The 21,780-nt window shown below is 38.2% G+C and overlaps 1 protein-coding gene across 1 annotated transcript in view; it reads left to right on the top strand.

Moving 5' to 3' along the window:
* The window catches only part of OCA2 (OCA2 melanosomal transmembrane protein), a 343,821-nt gene that overhangs the window by 164,584 nt on the left and 157,457 nt on the right, over positions 1-21,780 (top strand). The window contains exon 19 of the mRNA XM_062204569.1: positions 21,524-21,583. Coding sequence (XP_062060553.1) covers positions 21,524-21,583 — 60 coding nt within the window. The remainder of the gene's footprint in view (positions 1-21,523; positions 21,584-21,780) is intronic.

The raw sequence follows: 21,780 nt of genomic DNA, 5'->3' as shown, positions 1-21,780 counted from the left end.
CACTTCATAATAGCTATTGTTTGTGTGAGCTGTGACCTCTCAGGGATAAATGCCAAGAGACAGCCCTGGTGCTGGAACCCAGAACTCCAAGTGTGCTTAGGAAGTATGTGGGCAGTGCAATATTTACCATAAGCTTGATGAAGTCTTCTGTTCATAGACTTCTCATTGATTTCTTTTTTAAAACTACTGAAGCCAGCTAAGAATTTTTCCTCAAATTCAGCAGTTTAAACTTCATTTTGGGTAAAATAAAAGTACTCAAAATAAATTTAATTAGTCAATGGATAATTATGATCTGAATAAATTCCATTTAAATATAATGTTCCAAGCATGGCAAATTGTTGAGTAAATCAAATCATTGATACATTTTAATGATACTAAAGTTATGAAATCATCTAAGCCTCATAAAAAGAAAGCATTTCATATATTTTAATTTTCCTCAGAAGTCCCTCTTTGTTAAAAAAAAATAAAAAAACACTAGTTTTTCTTTCATGGCTTCAAATTTTGCTGATATTGTATGCCTAGAAGAACTCAGTGGGGTTTCTCATGCTTCCCCTACCACAGTTCTGCAGCCTGCACAGCAAGGAACTGTGTTTGGTCTCACACAGCTGTAAAATTCCAACAGAGTGAACATTAGAGGTCGTTTACTAGAATACTTTTACTTGATGAATGAAACTCAGGGGTCAGTCCTTAAACCCCAGCAGAGACAGCACCAGACAATAGAGACAGCTATAGACTAGACCATGCTGCCACTCACTGGGAGACGTGCTGAGAGCCTTGTGTCCTGCACCCCATATGACTGCCTTGGATACCCTAGGCAGGTGGGACCTTTGTCCCAGCTGCGTGCAGCTGTCCCTCAGAGACTTACATATGACTACTCAGTAGGGACCTACAACACCACCCATAGCTTCTCCTTAGGGACCATTGATCCAGCATAGCTCTACTGGACCCGAAACCAAGTCCACCTAAACCAAGAGGCCCCATCCCTGCAGTGGGGAAATCATGTCTTAGTGTTCCGTGGCTTCCACCCACCCCCTGAATCAGACCAGCTCTCTCATCTGGAAGTTGTGATGTTAATATTTGCCTGAGAGCTTCTTACCCATCCACCTGCTTTCCTGTTTCCTGTGGGCCCTCTTCTGTCAATTGCTGGCATTGAGTCCCTCTTGTATGATGGGTGCTGAGGCAACAGGCTTTCTTTGCAACATCAAATGGGGTCAATGTTACTTCTCCTTAGCCTCTTAGACCTTGTAGAGGGGTTTACCATTGCCCCAGACACGAAATTCGTTCTAAATTCTGATGAAGCCATGAAAATAAGTTATCTTACAAGGTCAAAATCCTACAAACTTATTCTGTTAGGGACTTTGCACCAAATAAATGTCAGGAGTTTTGATTTTATTTAATTACTTAGACTTACATTGATTTTATTTCTTCTGCTAATGATTTTTGTGTATTCTTTTTTTAAGAAGGTTTTTATTGACCGGCGCCGCAGCTCAATAGGCTAATCCTCTGCCTGCGGCACCGGCACCCCGGGTTCTAGTCCCGGTCGGGGCGCTGGATTCTGTCCCGGTTGCCCCTTTTCCAGTCCAGCTCTCTGCTGTGGCCCGGGAGTGCAGTGGAGGATGGCCCAAGTGCTTGGGCCCTGCACCCCATGGGAGACCAGGAGAATCACTTGGCTCCTGGCTTCAGATCAGCGTGGTGCGCTGGCTGCAGCGGCCATTGCGGAGTGAACCAATGGCAAAAGGAAGACCTTTCTCTCTGTCTCTCTCTCACTGTCCACTCTGCCTGTCAAAAAAAAAAAAAAAAAAACTCTCAAAAAGTTCTTGGAAAAATGGAATTAAAAGATGTTTGTTTAAAAAAAGAGAAGGTTTTTATTTAATGTTTACAAATTTCATATGTACAGCTTTTAGGAATATAGTGGTTCTTCCCCCATTCTTGCCTTCCCAGCCCCACTCTCATCCCACCTCCTACTCCCTCTCCCATTCCATTCTTCATGAAGATTCATTTTTAATTGACTTTATGTACAGAACAACTCTATTCTAAGTAGAGATTTCAACTGTTTGTACCTACATACACACAAAATATAAAGTACAGTTTGAAGAAAAGTTTTACCATTAATTCTCATAGTATACCTCATTTAAGGTCAGAGGTCCAACATGGAGAGTAAGTGCACAGTGACTCCTGTTGTTGATTTAACAATTAACAAACTTATTTTTGATGTCAGTGACCACCCAAGGCTATTGACATGAGCTGCCAAGGCTATGGAAGCCTTTTGAGTCCATAAACTCCATCGGTATTTAGACAGAGCCATATGCAAAGTGGAAGTTCCCTCCTCCCTTCAGAGAAAAGTACATCCTTCTTCGATGGTCCCTTATTTCCACTGGGGTCTCACTCACAGAGATCCTTCATGCAGAACAGTTTTGCCACTATGTCTTGGCTTTACATTCCTGAAATGTTCTCATGGGATTTTCAGCCAGCTCCAAATGACTTAGGGGCTGATTTTGAGGTCATAGCGCTATTAAGAGTGTTTGCCATTCTGAGTCTGCTGTGTAGACTACTTCCCGTGTTAAAACTTTCTCTCTTGTTCATGAACAGGAGTGTCAGATTGTTAAGTCAGCAACAGGAGTCACTGTGTACTTACATCCCATGTGGGATCTGTCCTTAATGTGTTATCTAATGTGCAGTGATGCTATAACTAGTACTGAAACAGTATTTTTACACTTTGTGTTTCTGCGTGGGTACAAACTGATGAGATCTTTACTAATTATATACTGAATCGATCTTCTGTATATAAAGATAATTGGAAATGAAAAAAAAAACAACCTGGTGTTAAATTGGAAATGGCATGGAAAATTAATTAATTTTTAAAAAAATATTATGTAGGATCTCTGCCTTTAATGTGCTGTACACTCTTATTTAATGCTATAACTAGTACTCCAACAGTATTTTTTTTTCACTTTGTGTTGCTATATGGGGGCAAACTGTTGAAATTGTTACCTAATTTATACTAAACTGATCTTTTGTATAAAAAGAGAATTGAAAATGAATCATGATGTGATTGGAAGGGGAGAGGGAGCGGGAAAGGGGAGGGTTGTGGGTGGGAGGGAAGTTTTGGGAGGGGGAAGCCATTGTAACCCATGAGCTGTACTTTGGAAATTTATATTCATTAAATAAAAGTTTAATAAAAAAAAACTTTCTCTCTTTTTAAATTCTATCTATTGTTATTAGCAGACACTTGGTCTTATATATGTGATCCCTTTGACACTTAATCTTATCTATATGATCAATTCCACACTTAATATGGTCACTTTATCACATACGATGGGATTAGTACCACACAGCTTAATGGGATTTGGAGTCCTATGGTAAGTTTTTAGCTTCACCCTTAGGGTTAAGTCTGTGGGAATGTGTGCCTAAGTGTATAGCTCTCTCTCTCTCATTCCCACTCTTCTTTTGAAATGCGATCTATTTTCTATTGACTAAATACACCAGATTAATTCTATGTTAAGTAAAGAGCTAAACCAGTGGTATTAAATAGGAAAAAAAAGAATAAATAAAAAATTAAATTAAATAATAAACTGATCCCCGACAATAAAGACAAGGGCTGTTCAAGTAGTTGCTTCTCAAAGCATCAGTTTCACTTCTACAGGTTACCTTTTAGGTACTCTGTTAGTTATCACAGATCAGGGAGAACATATAGTATATGTCCCTTTGGCACTGGCTTATTTCACTAAGTATGATGTTTTCCAGATTCATCCATTTAGTTGTAAATTACTGAATTTCATTTTTTAACCTCTGTGTTCCATAGAGTACATATCCCATAGATTCTTTATCCAGTCTTCTGTTGATGGGCATTTAGGTTGATTCCAGGTCTTAGCTATAATAAACTGCAATAAACATTGAGGTGCAGACAGCTCTTTTATTTGCAAATTTAATATCCTTTGGATAAGTTCTAAGGAGTGAGATGGCTGGGTTGTATGGTAGGGATATATTCAGGTTTCTGAGCAATCTCCAAACTGTCTTCCATAGTGGCTTTACCAGTTTGCGTTCCCACCAACAGTGAGTTAGTGTACCTTTTTCCCCATATCCTTGCCAGCATCTATTGTTAGTAGATTTCTGAATGTGAACCATTCTAACTGTAGTGAGGTAAAACCTCATTGTGGTTTTGACTTGCATTTCCCCGATTGCTAGTGATCCTGAACTTTTTTTCATGTGTCTGTTGGCCATTTGGATTTCCTCTTTTGAAAAAATATCTATTGAGGTCCTTGGCCCATCTCTTAAGTGGGCTGTTTGTTTTGTTGTGGAGTTTCTTGATCTCTTTGTAGATTCTGATTATTAATCCTTTATCTGTAGCATAGTTTGGAAATATTTTTTCCCATTCTGTCGGTTGCCTCTTCACTCTCCTGTTTCTTTTGCAGTACAGAAACTTCTCAGTATGAAGCAATCCCAATTGTTAATTTTGGCTTTGGCTGCCTGTGCCTTCGGGATCTTTTCCAGGAAGTCTTTGCCTGTGTCTGTATCTTGCAAGGTTTCTCTGATGTTCTCTAATAATTTGATGGTGTCAGGTCATAGAATTAGGTCATTAATCATGTTGAGTGGATTTTTGTGTAAGGTGAAAGGTAGGGGTCTGGCTTCATGCTTCTGCACATGGAAATCCAGTTTTCCCAGCACCATTTGTTGAATAGGCTGTCCTTGCTCCAGGAATTGGTTTTAGATCCTTGATCAAATATAAGTTGGCTGTAGATGTTTGGATTGATTTCTGGTGTTTCTATTCTGTTCCATTGGTCTATCCATCTGTTTCTGTACCAGTACCATGCTGTTTTGATAACTACTGCCCTGTAGTATGTCCTGAAATCTGGTATTGTGATGCCTCCAGCTTTGTTTTTGTTGCATAAGATTGCTTTAGCTATAGAGGTCTCCTGTGTCTCCATATGAATTTCAGTATCGTTTTCTCGAGATCTGAGAAGAATGTCTTTGGTATTTTGATTGGTATCACATTGAATCTATAAATTGCTTTTGGGAGAATGGACATTTTGAGGATATTGATTCTTCTAATCCATGAGCATGGAAGATTTTTCCTTTTTTTGGTATCCTCTTCTATTTCTTTCTTTAAGATTTTGTAATTCTCATCGTAGAGATCTTTGACGTTTATTCCAAGGTAGTTGATTGTTTTTGTAGCTATTGTGAATGGGATTGATCTTAGCAGTTCTTTCTCAGCCATGGCATTGCCTGTGTATACAAAGGCTGTTGATTTTTGTGCATTGCTTTTATATCCTGCTACTTTTCCAAAATCTTCTATGAGTTCCAATAGTCTCTTAGTAGAGCTCTTTGGATCCCTTAAATAAAGAATCATATCGTCTGCAAAGAAGGGATAGTTTGACTTTTTCCTCCCCAATTTGTATCCCTTTAATTTCTTTTTCTTGCCTAATGGCTCTGGATAAAACTTCCAGTACTATATTGAATAGCAGTGGTGAGAGTGGACATCCTTGTTTGATACTGGATCTCAGTGGGAATGTTTCCAACTTTTCCCCATTCAATAGGATGCTGGCCATGGGTTTTTCATAAATTGCTTTAATTGTATTGAGGAATGTGCCTTCTATACCCAATTTGCTTAGAGTTTTCATCATGAAAGGTTTTGTATTTTATCAAATGCTTTCTCCCACTTGGTCTGGGTGGATTACCTTTCTGATATGTTGTTGCATTCTATTGGCCAGAATTTTACTGAGTATTTTTGCATCTATGTTCATCAGGGATATTGGTCTGTAATTCTCTTTGCTGCATCATTTTAGGTTTAGGAATTAAGGTAATGCTTGCTTCATAAAAAGAATTTGGGAGGATTCCCTCTTTTTCGATTGTTCTGAATAGTTTGAGAAGAATTGGAGTTAGTTATTCTTTAAAATTTCTGGTAGAATTCAGCAGTGAATCCATCTGGTTCTGGGATTTTCTTTGTTGAGAGGGCCTTTTTTACGGATTGAATTTCTAACTCAGGTATGGGTCTGTTTAGGTTTCCTATGTCTTCATGATTCAATTTAGGTAGATTTTATGTGTCCAGGATTCTATCTATTTCTGATATATTTCCCTGTTTGCTGGCATACAACTCTTTGTAGTAATTTCTGATGACTCTTTTTATTTCTGTGGTGTCTTTTGTTACATTCCCTTTTTCATCTCTGACTTTATTGATTTAGATCTTGTTTTTTTTATTTAGTTGGTCCAATGATGTGTGAATTTTGTTTATTTTTTCAAAAACCAGCTCTTCCTTTTGCTGATCTTTTATAATTTTTTTGATTCATTTTACTTCCAGAAAGTTTTTGATTTCTCTTTCGATTTCTTCTATGGCTCACTGTTCATTCAAGAGCATGTTGTTCCGTCTCCATGTGTTTGCATATGCTCTAGGGATTCCTGAGTTGCTGAATTCCAGTTTCATTCCACTGTTGTCTGAGAAGCTGCATGGTATGATTTAATTCTTTTGAATTTGCTGAGACTTGCTTTATGGCCTAGTATGTGGTCAATCCTTGAGTAGGTTCCATGCACTGCTAAGAAGAATGTGTATTCTTTAAGTGTAGGATGACAAATTCTGTAGATATCTGTTAGATCCATTTGGGATATAGTTCGATTAAATCCTCTGTTTCCTTGTTCATCTTCTGTCTGGTTGATCTGTCCATTTCTGAGAGTGGAGTATTGAAGTCCCCCAATACTATTGTATTGGAGTCTAAGTCTCTAAATTCCTTAACATATCTTTTAAATAACCCGGTGCCCTCTAATTAGGTGTATATACATTGATAACAGTTACATCTTCCTGTTGAATTGATCCCTTAGTCATTATATAGTGCTCCTCTTTGTCTCTCTCAACAGTTTTTGTGTTAAAGTTTATTTTGTCTGATATTAAGATGGCTACGCCAGCTCTTTTTTGGTTTCTGTTGACCTGCAATATCTTTTTCCAACCTTTCACTTTCAGTTGGCAAGCATCTTTGTTGGAAAGATGTGTTTCTTGTAAGCAGCAAATTGATGCGTTTTGTTCCTTAATCCATTCAGCCATTCTGTGCCTTTTTTACTGAACAACTGAGGCCATTAACATTCAATGTGGCTATTGACAAGTAGTGACTTTGCCCTGCTATTTTCCCAAAGATATTTCTAATATATGCTTTGAACTTCCTGTGATCTTTTACTGAGAGATTTTCTTCCTTTACTTTCTTTGGTATTGATGGCCATGTTTCTGTGTTTCTGTGTGTAACACATCTTTAAGCATCTTTTGCAGGGCTGGACTAGTGGTGACAAATTCTTTCAATTTCTGTTTGCTATGAAGGGTCTTTATTTCACCTTCATTCACAAATGAGAGCTTTGCAGGATATGATATTCTGAGCTAGCAGTTTTTTTCTCTTAGTACTTGGGCTATGTCTCGCCATTCCCTCCTAGCCTGTAGGGTTTCTGATGAGAAGTCTGTGGTGAGTCTAATTGAAGATCCTCTGAGAGTAATTTGATGTTTCTCTCTTGCACATTTTAGGATCTTTTCTTTATGTTTCACTGTAGTAAGTTTGATTACAGTGTGTCATGATAAGGATCTCTTCTGATCATGTTCATTGGAAGTTCTATTGCTTCCTGTATTTGGATCTCTTTCCTTCTCCAAACCTGGAAAATTTTCTGCTAGTATCTCACTAAAAAGACCTTCTAATTCTTTCTCTCTCCATGCCTCAGGAACTCCTAGAACCTGAATGTTTTTTTTTTAAAGTATCCTGCAGATTTTCAACAATATTTTTTAGATTTCTAATTTCCACTTCTTTTCTTTGGTTTGACTGTATACTTTCCTGTGCTCTGTTTTCTAAGTCCGATATTCTCTCTTCTGCCTCACTGATTCTGTTTTCAAGGCTCTCAAATGTGTTTTTCATTTGTTCTATTGAATTCTTCATTTCATTTTGATTTCTCTTCAATATCTCATTTCCTCATTTCATTTTGAATCCTCCTTAAGATTTCATTTTCATGAGAGAGATTTTCAGTCCTGTCCTTTATGGATTTCTGTAGTTCTTGCAATTTTTTGATAATTTCTAAATGTTCTTATCATAAATTTTATGAAATCTGTATCTTGCATTTCTTCTATCTCACCATCTTCATAATCTTGTATTGGAATGTCATATTCATTTGGGAGTGTCATTATGTCTTTCTTGTTCTTGTTTCCTCGGTTTCTGCATTTTTTGTTTGGCATTGTGGAGATATTCTTTGGTTTCTTCTTTTTTTTCTTGCTGCAGTGGCTTTTAAAAATTATACTATGACTCTAGATTAAGTGGACTGTCTGCTTTTGGTGAATCTCTAGAGGCTTGTGGTGGGTGTGGCTAGAGAACCCTGTTTAGTTCTTCAGGTTTAAGGGTGTGCCAAAGGTGACACACCAAGTTTTGGCAAGGTAAATCTCTCTCTCTCTCTCTCTCTCTCTCTCTCTCTCTCTCTTTTTATTCAGAAGGGAAGTAATTCTGCTCAGCTGAGCTCTTCTCCTTGATGGCAATCAGTGCCTGAGTGCTAGCCCCAGTGGGTGTAATATTTGTCTGCTGTGTCCCAAGGACCACACAAAGGATCTGTGCAGTCTTCAGTGTAAGCCCAGATTCCCCCACAATGTCTCTCACTGCATAGCCAAAGCCACCCTAATTTGTGGCGTCTCCCACTGAGACTACTCACGTCTCAGCCACACCATGAGTTCTCCCACACACCATCATTTTTTTTTTCCCAGTCTCGGTTCATAGCTCCACACATTCACTAGGTCGTAAACTCCTATTATTTCTCCCCACCAGAGTCAGGTTTTTCTGCTTGGCTGAGGGCGGGTGCAGCCCCGAGCTGGTGCAGCTGTTATGTATGTCCAAAATGGTGCCTACTCTATTTTCTTGCTTGCCTTTGTAAGGTGAGTGGAGAGAAAGAATCGTGTCTGTACTGGTCCCTTTTATTTTTGTTTTCTCTCCTCTAATTAGGCTGATGTACTTTCCCCCATGGGGCTTCAAGTCTTGTTCCCTCTAGGCTGTTCCTGCTGCTCTTCTGCCAGTGTCTCGAGCTACTGCAATTTCACCTCACCTCCCTTTCCAGCGCTGGTGTGTAGACTTGCAGCTGAGGTCCCGTGCCCATGCCCTCCACGTAGGTCTGCCGTGTCCCTCTAATCTGGAAGTGTTTCCTCTGCAGTTTTTTTCCCTAACTCTTCACTGAGACTACAGTATCTCAACTTTTACTAAACTATCTTTTCCTGGACTATCAGTGAACTCCCTCCCTATTCTGCCATCTTGGAGCCCTCCTCTGATAACCCAATTTTGGGTTTGACTTGATGTTTTTTTTTCTAGATCCCTTAGGTATATCGATAGTTCATTTATTTGGTGCCTTTCTCGTTTCTTGATGTAGTCACCAATTGCTACAAACTTCCCTCTTAACACTGCTTTTGCTATATCCCACAAATTTTGGCATGTTGTATTGTCACCTCCATTTGTTTCCAGAATTTTTTTGATTTCTCTTTTGATTTCTTCAGTGACCCACTGTTCATTCAGTAACATGTAGTTCTTTTTCCATATGTTTGCATATGATGTAGAGATTCTTGAGTAGTTGATTTCCAGCATCATTGCATTGAGGTCTGAGAAGATACATGGTATGACTTCAGTTTTTTTTTTAATTTGCTGAGACTTGCTTTATGGGCTAGCATGTGGTCAATCCTAGAGTAAATTCCATGTACTAGAGAGAAATATGTGTACTCTTTGGCTGTAGGGTGGGAGGTTCTGTAGATTTCTGCTAGGTCTATTTGGTCTGTGTTGTCAATGAAATCTTTTGTTTTCTTGCTGGATTTCTGTTTCATTGATCTGTCCATTGCTGAAAATACAATACATTACTATTGTATTTGGGTCTATATCTCTCTTTACATCCTTTAACATTTCTTTTAAATAGCCAGGTGCCCTGTAGTTAAGTGCATATACATTTATAATAGTCACATCTTCCTGTTGAATTGATCCTTTGATCATTATGTGGTGTCCTTCTTTGTCTCTTTTAATGGTTTTTGTGTTAAAGTCTATTTTGTCAAATATTAGGATGGTCACACCAGCTCTTTTTTGGTTTCTGTTACCATGGATTATCTTTTCCATCCTTTCACTTTCAGTCTGCAAGCATCTTTGTTCTTAAGATGTGTTTCTTATAGGCAACAAATAATGGGTTTTCTTTTTTAATCCATCCAGCTAGTCTGTGTCTTTTAACTGGGGAGTTGGGACCATTTACATTCAGTGTTACTATTGTTAAGTACTGACTTTGCCCTACCATGTTTCTGTAAATAGGTCTGTTTATGTACTTTGGATTTCATTTGTTCTTTTGCTAGGTAATTATCTACTTTTGTAGTGATTCTGTTTCTTTTTTTTCTTTGTGTAGCACATCTTTGAGCATGTCTGGTAGGGCTGGGCGAGTAGTTACAAACTTTTTCAATTTCTGTTTGTTGTGGGAAATCTTTATTTCTCCTTCATTCATAAATGAGAGTTTTTTAGGGTACAGTATTTTGGGTTGACTTTTTTTCTATTAGGACTTGGAGTTTGTCTCACCATTCTTTCCTTGCCTGTAGGGTTTGTGATAAGAAGGCTGGGGTGAATTTAATCAGGTTTCCTCTGAATGTGATTTGTCGTTTCTCTCATGCACATTTTAGGATCTTTTCTTTATGCATTACTGTGGAGAGCTTTGCCACTATGTTTCTTTTTAAAAATTTTTTTTGACAGGCAGAGCGGACAGTGAGAGAGAGAGACAGAGAGAAAGAAAGGTCTTCCTTTGCCGTTGGTTCAGCCTCCAATGGCCGCTGCGGCCGGCCTGCTGTGGCCGGTGTGCTGTGGACAGCGTACCGCGCTGATCCGGAGGCAGGAGCCAGGTTCTTCTCCTGGTCTCCCATGGGGTGCAGGGCCCAAGGACTTGGGCCATCCTCCTCTGCACTCCTGGGACATAGCAGAGAGTTGGCCTGGAAGAGAGGTAACCGAGACAGAATCCGGTGCCCCGACTGGTACTAGAACCCGATGTGCCAGTGCCGCAGGTGGAGGATTAGCCTATTGAGCCGTGGTGCCGGCCAACCACTATTTTTCAAGGTGAGGATCTTTTATGGTCATGACTATTGGGAGTTCTGTGTACTTCCAGAACTTGGATGTCTCTTTCTTTCTCCAGTAGGGGGAAGTTCTCTGCTATTATTTCATTAAGAAGGCCTTGTAATCCTTTCTCTGTTTTGATGCCTTCTGGAATTCCTAAGATCCATATGTTGGATTGTTTGATAGAATCTTATAGATCTCCAACCATGTTAATTTCCTGATTTATTCTTATGTTTGGTCTGACTGCATTATTTCCAGAAATTTGTCTTCTAGTTCTGATATTCTTTCTTCTGTTTCATCTATTCTATTATTGAGACATTCCACTGTATTTTTTATTTGCTCTATTGATTCTTAATATCTAGGATTTCATTCTGACTTCTCTTCAATATCTCAACTTATTGGGAACACTTTTCATTTAGATCATGAATTTGTTTCTGATTGCTTCTAAATAATCTGATGCTTAATTTTCTGAATTCTGTTTCTGGCATACACTCAATCTCTTCTTCTTCCACTTCTGTTATTGAAGTGGAGATATATTGTTCCATTCTGGGGCTCTTACTGTCTTCCTTACTCTTAGTAAAATTTTTCTCATTGTTTTTTGGCATATCTGGTTTCTTTTATCTTTTTTTTTTTTTTTTTTTTTTTTGGGGGTGAATAGCTCAGTGCTTTTTTATTTTTTATTTATTTTTTTTTTTTAATTAAACTTTTATTTAATGAATATAAATTTCCAAAGTATAGCTTGTGGGTTACAATGGCTTCCCCCCTCCCATAACCTCCCTCCCGCCCGCAACCCTCCCCCCTCCCGCTCCCTTTCCCCCTCCATTCGTGTAAAGATTCATTTTCAATTCTTTTTGTATACAGAAGATCAGTTTAGTATATATTAGGTAAAGATTTCAACATTTTGCCCATATAGCAACATCAAGTGAAAAAGCTACCATTGGATTACTAATTATAGCATAAAATAGCAATGTACAGCACATTAAAGACAGAGATCCTACATAATTTTTTTTCAAAATAATTAATTTTCTATGCCATTTCCATTTTAACACCAGGTTGTTTTTTTTTTTTTCATTTCCAATTCTCTTTATATACAGAAGATCACTTCAGTATATAATTAGCAAAGACCTCATCTCCTGTCCTGACTTTAGATGTACAATGTAATACTCTATCCTTTTTAGTATTCGTTGTTGTTGTTGTTGTTCTAGTACTATTGGTTGAACTCAGTAATTAACACACAATTATTCTCAGGTGTTTAAATTTTAACTGAAAAGTGATCCCTGTTAAATCTAAGAGTGGAAAAAGAGAGGGAGGAGGTAAACAATTAGGAACATGCTCAATCGGACTGGCTGCAAATGGGGTAGTTAGAAATGTGCAGGGGATTCCAACACAATTCCATCAAGATGGCATGTACCAATGCCATCGCACTAGTCCAAGTGATCAATTTCAGCTCACAATTGATAGCTCTGATAGGTCTAAGAGTCAAAGAGATCACACAAACAAGATAGGTTTCTTTTATCTTTAATATGTGTTCTGGTGCTTGTGGTGAGATTTCCCTCTGCTATGAGCTGCTATGTACCTGTGCATTGAAAGTGGGAACACACAGCCCCACCTCTGGAAGTCCTGCTCACTTCTGGGTGGTGATGGTTGGCAGATAAGAGAGCTCTTGTGTACTAAACCCCACCTACCTGGACTGGGCTCTGGTGTATGAAACAAGCTAGGGATTTCAATGTTTAGAACTTTCCCCCATTGTACAGATGTGTGGTGGTAGGGTAAAATTACTCTGAAATGTTTTTATTTTCATTCCTGGGTAGCGGGGTGTGGTGAAATGGCCCCCACAATTGATGGTCTTGTGTAGAGGAGGCAAATGTGGTAGTGTCCTGTTTACATTTGGAGATGTAAACAGACAATATGGCTTCTCCAAGCCACCTCCTGGTCCAGACTGGGGGAGGAGGAGACATAGATGGGCAGGGGTATGCCTGAGTTCTCCATCTATTCCTCTATTTTTCCTGCTTGGAACTTCAAACACAGCCGGCTCTCCTACCCACTGCTAACTGCAGCTCCATGGACTCGCAACCTTGTGTCTCACCTGGTCTTTCTGGGGAGGGGAGAGGGTGTGGCATCAGTCATACCATTTGGCTTCTCAACCACACCTCTGCCGTGTCTCTGTGACTCTTTGCTCCCTCTGTGTGGACCTTCTCAGTCTCTGCTGGACTCCTATGCTTCTCTGTGCAAAAAAATCATGGCTCTGTCATCATCCTGTATCCCCTTTCTTTATTAACTATCTATTTTCTGCTCTACTGCCATCTTGGCTCTGCCCCTTTTTATATATTCTTAACTATGGATTTGCAAATAGAATTGAGTGTAATTAAAATTTGGTATTGTATATTGTTGACAGATAATTAAGCAACCTAGATTGTGAATTTGTGCTCTGTGTTTTTCTTTTGCATCTGACTAAATTATGAGATATTTGATCTTTATGGACATTTTAATTTTAAGATTATTGCTGTTACCATTATGGAAAAATGAAAAATGCATTTTTAAAGCCCCGTGAGGTGATTACATGATTTTCTTTTGATAGTCAGCTTTTCAGTTCAGTGTGTTTTTTGTCTCATTATTTATTTATATACAGTTGCATACATTGCTCGCAAAGTGGCATTCCTGTTGCATTTTACAATCACAGCAAATTGAGAAGGACCTCTGATTATTTCATTTCCCTGCCGTGTTTTGTTCTAACTAAGAAGCACCTTGGCCAGGGCCTTGTCTTCCAGAAAAAGAACAAAAGGTTTGATTAAAAAATGTTTTCATTCAGTACGTAAAACACTTGGGAGTTAACAGAAAATTTTAAATTTCATAATTTTAAAAATTTTATTGAAGGTATACAAATTTCATGTATTTCCTGTATACAGATTCAGGAACACAGTGATACTTCCTATCCTACCCTCCCTCCTACCCATGCCCCCACGCTTCCTCCTCCTCCCTCTCCCATAGCTACTCTTAATTTTTACAAAGATCTATTTTAAGTTAACTTTATACTCATAAGATTAACCCTAAAGTAACTGAAGATTTCAACAAATAGTATAAGGAAAAATACTGTTTCTCAACAGTCAAGACAAATGCTGAAACATTGAATCTCAAAATGTTTATTTCACTCTTATAGATTACTTTTTGGATAGTTTATTAGTTACCACAGATCAGGGAAAACAGAGTATTTGTATTTTCGTGACTGGCTTATTTCACTAAGTATGTTTTCCAGTTGCATCCATTTTGTTGCAAAACACAGGATTTCTTTCTTTCTTTTTTTTTTTTTTACAGCTGAGTGTATTTCATGGTGTGTGTGTGTGTGTGTATACTATAATTTCTTTATCTAGTCTTCAGTTGACTGACATCTGGGTTGATTGCATATCTTAGCTATTGTGAATTGAGCTGCAATGAACACGGGGGTACAGATTACTCACTCTTTCATATGCTGATTTCAATACATTTGAATAAATTTCCAGGAGTAGGATGGGTGGGTCATTTGGTAAGTCTATATTCAGATTTCTGAGGTATTTCCATACTGTCTTCCGTAGTGTTAGCACAAGTTGACATTCTCACCAAAAGTGGATTAGGGTACCTTTTTCCCCACATCCTCACCAGCATTTGTGTTCATTTTTTAAAACAAAATTGGAATCATATTATGCTCATAGTTTTATAACTAGAAACTGTTTTAAACATAATAATTATACATATGTAGTATTAGGTGTAATGGATAGGGCATAATAATTTTCTCCTCTATGTCAACACTTAGGTTATTTTCTATTCTTTTCCCTCTTGAATAGCTCTAAAGTACATCTTTGAGCACTGAGTGATTGAGAGAGAGAGAGAGAGAGAGAGAGAGAGAGAGAGAATCTTCCATCCACTGGTTCAGTCTCCAAATTGCCACAATGGCCAGAGCTAGGCTGATCTGATTCCAGGAGCCAGAGCTTCTTCTGGTCTCCCGTGTGGGTACAGGGGCTCAAGTACTTGGACCATCTTCTGCTGCTTTCCCAGGTACATTAGTAGGTAACTGGATCAGAAGTGGTCCAACTGGGACTCTATCCACTGCCCATATGGTTTGCCACAATGCCAGCCCCTGGGTGACTATTTTTGATGTCTTTTACTGGGTAGAGTCTCAGTGAAAAACAGATTATGTGCTCAAAGGTCAGAGTTTGGGGAAAGAATGGGCTTGTTGATTTCTCCAGAAAACATAACAACAGAGGTCACAGCTTCTTAGTCCTGAAGAGGCGAGAGGGTGTGTGAAGCTGTAGTTCTAGTGAGGGTCCCCATCCTGGATTATAGGAGGATATTGCCCTGATAGCCTATGGCCTTCCTGGGAAGGAGTCATGGGATTAAACACTCCTTTTACCTATCCAAGTTGTGGGTCAGCTTCTTGGTGAGTAGAAATTGGAACCTCCCTGTTCCTTTCAGAAACAGGGAACTCAAATCCTAAAGTGGGTTATTGAGTGTAATTGTAAGGGGGCCAGTCTTATCTCTACCACTTGGTTCTCACATCCATTCTTTCCAATGAGCTTTTTAGGAGATAGTGACATTCATTGGTCATTTGTTTATAGCATGTATTTCTTGCCATTGGATGACATTCCAACTTGGAGTTTGTTGCAGCAGATAGGGCAATTGAACTAAGTAGGAAACTACTGTTATCATGTCAACTGCTTCTGTGTAATAGAACACATGGTAAGACTAGTGATTTCTGATCTGATACCCTTTTTTATAGTGAACTGAGTTTCTTGCTAAAGGAACTGGGTATAAAACCAACGACTGGAAAATGAATTCACTGTTAGTGTTGGTTCACTACCCAAATGACTGCAATGGCTGGGGCTGGGCCAGGCTGAAGCCAGGAGCCAAGAGTTTCATCCAAGTCTCCCATGTGAGTGCAAGGGCCCAGTACTTGGGCCATCTTCTGCTGCTTTCTCAGGCACATTAGCAGGGAGCTGGACCAGAAGTGGAGCAGTCAGGACTTGAATTGGTGCCCATAGAGGATGCTGGCACTGCAGGTGGTGGCTTAACCATCTATACCACTGCACTGGCCCTCGTTTGTTTTTTTTATATAACTTTATTCCTTACTTTGTTTTTTGCTTTCTTATGTATCACAATACCTTTTGATTGATTGTTGAAGTGTTTTTATGGTGGGTACTTTCATATAATTTTTAAGTAATCCAACATCTGATTCACCTGAGTTCTGGCATCAGTTGTCTATCCTCTCTCATTCAAGTTGTGGTTTTCTCGGTTGCTCATGTATCAAGTGACTTTTGACCATATCCTGTACATTTTATCTATTGTTTTAGGAGACTCTCAGTCATTCCTATATCTTATCTTATATCATCTTTCAACATATGTATCTTTCAACTTAGGAGGGGACTACTTTTTGGCTGTCTTTGTTGTCAGTGAACCTATTATTCCTTTCTGGGGAACTTGATCACCTGGGATTGTTTCATCCAGTGGTAGAACAAGCCCACCTATCTGTCTTCTCTTGCTATAGGGTGTCACTGGGAAATGCTTGATTTGGAGTACAAAAGGTGCTGTGAAACTGTGTTATCCCGCCTGTCCTCAGGTCTCAGTAACTTTCACTCCTCTTACCACCTTTTCTCCTTTGGTCGCCTCTTGCTATCTTTCCGGGGTTTACAATTGTACTTAGTTGTATGAACAGGGAGAAAGGGGTTTATGCCATTTTTTGTGGACTGGACATACTGTGCAATTGCCCATTTGCTACCTTTCTGTCATTTGTTTTTGGTAAAGGATGTATGGAATCAAATTTTAAATGATTCACTGTTATGCCTTATGTTTGATATATTGGTATATTTCATTTTCCCATCTAGTGATGTATGTTGTTAAAATTGTTTTTTATCTCTTTTCCCATGTTTTGAAGCTATAGGTAATATTTTTATTCTCTTAATTGTTAGCTTAAACATTTATGAAAGTATATTTAAACCCACCTTTATGTAGAACTCCTAAGAATAAAACAAGGGTTGTCAGCAGCTGTCTTGGGGTTCTATTAGAGATTAAACAGAATTATTGATTTTCCAGTAGGCTTTTAGTTTGAGACCCTTAAATGAGACACTGTTTTTTTCTTCTGCCCTGTGATATTGAAAAGTTAGCCCTCAAGTGCCGCTTGGATCTCTTTGGAGGATTTTGAACAGCAGGTAAACTTCTGTACTCCTATAAATATCATTCAATATTTTAGCACCTTTGACAAGAGCAATAGCTTTCAGTGCTCTTGAAATGGCATATTGTCCTTACTGCACTTGGAATAAAATCCAGAGCTTTAAAGCATGACTTATACAGCCGTGAATAACTTGGTTACAGCTGCTACCTTCATACTGAATATTAGTCCATTTTCCATTGATATAACAAAACACCTGAAGCTGGGTAATGTATAAAGAAAAGATTTATTTAGCTCAGAGTTTTGGAGGCTGAGATTCCAAACAGCATGGTGCTCGCTCTTGAGGACTCTGGATGTTTCACCTCATGGCAGATGACATCATGGTGTGAGCACATGGGAGAAGGAGAGATCACATGGTTAGGCAGGAAACCAAAGACCATGGAGTGGCAAGTCTTGTATTTTATAACCACTTTATCTTAAGATAACTCTCCCTGAAATCAGCATGAATCCCTTCTGAGGGTAGCACTCCCAGGGACCTAACTCCTTCCTATTAGATCCACTTTTTAAAAATCCTGCCATGTCAACACTACCACACTGAGTACCAAGTTTCCAACACATGAAACAGGAAAGACTACATTCAAACTATTGCACTCGTATGTCCTACTATACTTGTGGGTTCCCTTGCTCACTGGGTCCCAGTAATAATGGCTTTTGGATATGTGAATGAGCATTTAGACCTGTTACCTATATCCAGGAGCATTTGGATTTGTCACCTATATCTGGGGTGCTCTTCCCAAGCATGCTGGCAACTGGTACAATCCTCCAAGTGAGTGCTCAGATAATGCATATGCAGGGAGGTCTTCCCAGCACAGTGCAGAAAGCTCTCCCATCATTCACTATCTCTTTTTTCTACTTTAATTTCCTTTCAACAACTAACTGTCTATTATGCATTAATATATTTTGTGTCTATATATAGACACACACAAACACGCACACATATAACAAATGTAGAAAATTTAAATTATTTCTTGTCTGTCTGTCTTGGTCATTGTTGAATTCCCAGTGCTCCAACAGTGCCTCATATTGTAAGAACTCAATAACTATTTGTCAAACAAATAAAGGAATGAATAAGACTGAGAACTATGGGAGGTTGGCTTATGAAGATTGAATAGTTATGAAGTGCTTATGTTTATAAGTTAAATCAAGTATCCAGAGGTATAATAGTCATTCAGAACAATTTTCTCTGGTGCTACGTAGAGTGCATTTCAGATCGGTTTGACTGAGAAGGCTTCTCATGAGAACATTTTTATCAGAATTTTAAAGTGAGAAGAAAGAGAACAACTAATTTTATTATCTCTTGGTTGTGTTAGAAGCATTGGTGAATTCCTGGTTCTTATTTTGCATGTTCTTGGTTCTTATATAGCATGTTCTTATTTTGTATTCATTTCCTTCCTTAAACATTTATGAAGTTTAGAAAGGTTTCCCTGGGCTGGTGTTGTGGCTCACTTGGTTAATCCTCCGCCTGTGGTGCCAGCATCCCATATGGGCGCTGGGTTCTAGTCCTGGTTGCTCCTCTTCCAGTCCAGCTCTCTGCTGTGGCCCCAGAGGGTGGTGGAGGATGGCCCAAGTGCTTGGGTCCCTGCACCCACATGGGAAACCAAGAAGAAGCACCTGGCTCCTGGCTTCAGATTGGTGCAGCACCAGCAATAGCAGCCATTTGGGGAGTGAACCAACAGAAGGAAGACCCTTCTCTCTTGTCTCTCTCTCTCTCACTGTCTATAATTCTACCTGTCAAATAAATTCAAAAAGAGAAAGGTTTCCCATGGATCCAGATTTATTTGTGTCTCTTCCAGTGGGACATCTTTAGCTGTACCAAGGCTTTCATAGGAAAAATTGTAACAATGTTAATAAAATGCTCTGATTTATGGGTTGTATGTAATACTTTCTTGTTAGTAGTTAATAAATCATACCAAATTACAAATCAGGCTCTTTCATGGCTTCCAAAATTCTCCTTGGCTATTTTTTTCTGGCATATAAGTTAACTTTTTTGGTTTACTTTTATAAAAAGTAATCCTAGAGTGTATAACATGAAAGTCATGTAGCTTTTATATTCTCAGCTGTCTTGAGAAATGTGAAGATCAATCAGAATATAACACAATGTAAAAGAGTGAAGAACATTTTTTCACTGTAAAATTCATCACAGAGGAGTCTAGTAAAGAGCACCATAGCCCACATCTGCTCTGCTCATTGAAGAGCTTCATCAGCCTCAAGCTTCCAGGCAACTCTGTCTTTGTCTGCCACAAAAGTCTTGAAATTCCCACTCTGCTGAAGAAAATGTTTTTCTATGGAGAGAGATTCCTTGGAAAACCCTAAGTTATATTGCTAATTCAGTAATGTGCTAAAAAGTGTGTTTTATCCAATGCTTGTTTGGCTACAGAAGGAATCCACGGATCTTCTAGTGATGGCAATGATCATAGTATTGGCTTATATGGAAGAGTCAATTTTATCAGACTATTGCTGAATCAGCATTTTAGCATTTCTGCCATACAAGACTAGTGATGTTTCATATATTGATTGATATTGCACAATAATCTTCTTAAAATATAACAGTAGTGGATGGAGAGATAAGCAATGGGTATTATCTTCAACTGAATGTAAACCAAATTTTCTGAAGTATAAAAATGTATGTTTTTAACTTAAGGTTTTATAGAAGAAGGTGCTACATAATCATTTGATTTACCAATTTTTAAAAGAGAATAAGGTATATTTTCCCTCACATTTTGACTTTTAAAATCAAAAGACCAGTTATTTTTAACAGACTTAATAGATGCATTTTTGGGAAAATTAATTATCATTAAATATATGTTAATATATAGTTTCTATAGGCACACAAGAAGATGTGCATATAATACTCTTTGTATGTGGACATATACTCATGTAGGAAAGGCTATCTCTATGTGGTGCAAAATTTAATTTTATTAAATTTCTGACTTCTCAATGATATTTAATAATGATAAAGGTATGGCTACATTTGATTTTTTCAAGTTTACAATTTTGTTTGTTTTAATAAAATTTGGATTACAGTAAGTTACTGGTTTTTAATGGGAGTGACTTTAGGCCTCAGGAAATCTTGGCTCTGTCTAGAAACCTTGGTGGAGAGAGGTGCTACAGGCCAGGGATGCTACTCAGCATCTTCTGATGCACAGGTCAGCCTCAACAATACACAATGATCTGACTCCAAATGTCTTCACTGTTTAGGATGAGAAACCCTGCCCTAAATATATTTATGGTTTAGTTGATATAAAAATGAACGTGGTTGAGAATTTAAAACCCATCATTTGGACTACACAGCTTTTAAATGGAGGCCAGCTAACAACTGTACCTTATTGAGTGGAATTTTTAAACTTATATAAGAAGATTTCAAAATGTTCATGGAAATTGAAAATAAAAGATAAATTTATTTTAATGTAAAATGTCTTGAGATACATGCATAATTTTTTCATGTTATGTGTTTTTCCATTTAAAATATCCTCATATGTAGTCATGGCCACATTGATGCTTTCAGTATTTTTAGACATTATGCAAGATCAAATACAGTGCAAGGCCACATAGTGGTGAGGTCCTGAGCAGCCAAGCTGCTTCCATGTCTGGTTCCTTCCTGATTCCTTCCCTTCCCATATCCATCATGGGTTCCCGAACATCCTCTCCTGTGCTGGGACCAAGGTAACAACAAGAGCAGAATTGCTTATGCATGTCCATGTTCCGTTTTCTATTTTCTTTTTTTATATTTCCTTGAATACAACTTTCTACATCTGACTAGTATTGTGAAAATACTGACACACTTCAGTTAAATAGACCTTTCCTTCCTTTCTTTGAAGGTAATAAAAACCGTGCATTATCTTTCTATTCTTTTAAAACTCTAACTGTGAGGTTTAACTTTTAAAAAGAAATTGGAAATGCAATTTACTTGAAAGACCTTCTATATGGAGTGGCATTTCATTATATGCAATTGAACAATGTCCTTATACATAGATCTTAAAATAAAGAGATTGCTTTCCATTTGAATTTAGATTTAACATGGGCATTAAAACAAATCAATGAGGAATTCCTGCCTGTGCTATTGTACTTTTTCTTCATGAAGCTTCATTGTGTATATATGATAGTAAACTATTTATAGACGATCTATTTGAGCCAGATCTTTTACAGGAAGCAAAAGTCTGAGCCTACCTTATGTTCAATTCTTTTCATCTTAAAGACAAGGTTTTTAAAAAGGAACTTTGCATATATTTTCAGTTTTCAGCTGATTCTCACCATACACCCTTTCTTCTAGGCACTGGCGCATCTCCATTTAATAGAATATGTCGGAGAGCAGACTGCTTTGCTAATAAAGGTACATTAAATGCTGTAATAGAATCTGCTCCAGCCACTGTTTGTGTAAAAAAAAAAAGTCTGGAAAGAATAGGTCACGTTAATTATGTAGAAAGCACAGCAGGGAACCTATTTTATCCTGGACAGACTAGGGATGAAGAAAGTCTTTTTCCAAAGAATGTATAATTATAGATGCCTGATATTTTGTTTTTAATTTTT

Source organism: Lepus europaeus, chromosome 11, assembly GCF_033115175.1.
Source record: "Lepus europaeus isolate LE1 chromosome 11, mLepTim1.pri, whole genome shotgun sequence".
NCBI classification, from domain to species: domain Eukaryota; kingdom Metazoa; phylum Chordata; class Mammalia; order Lagomorpha; family Leporidae; genus Lepus; species Lepus europaeus.
Note: the sequence above shows the minus strand (reverse complement) of the source record. Positions and strands in the feature narration are given on the sequence as shown.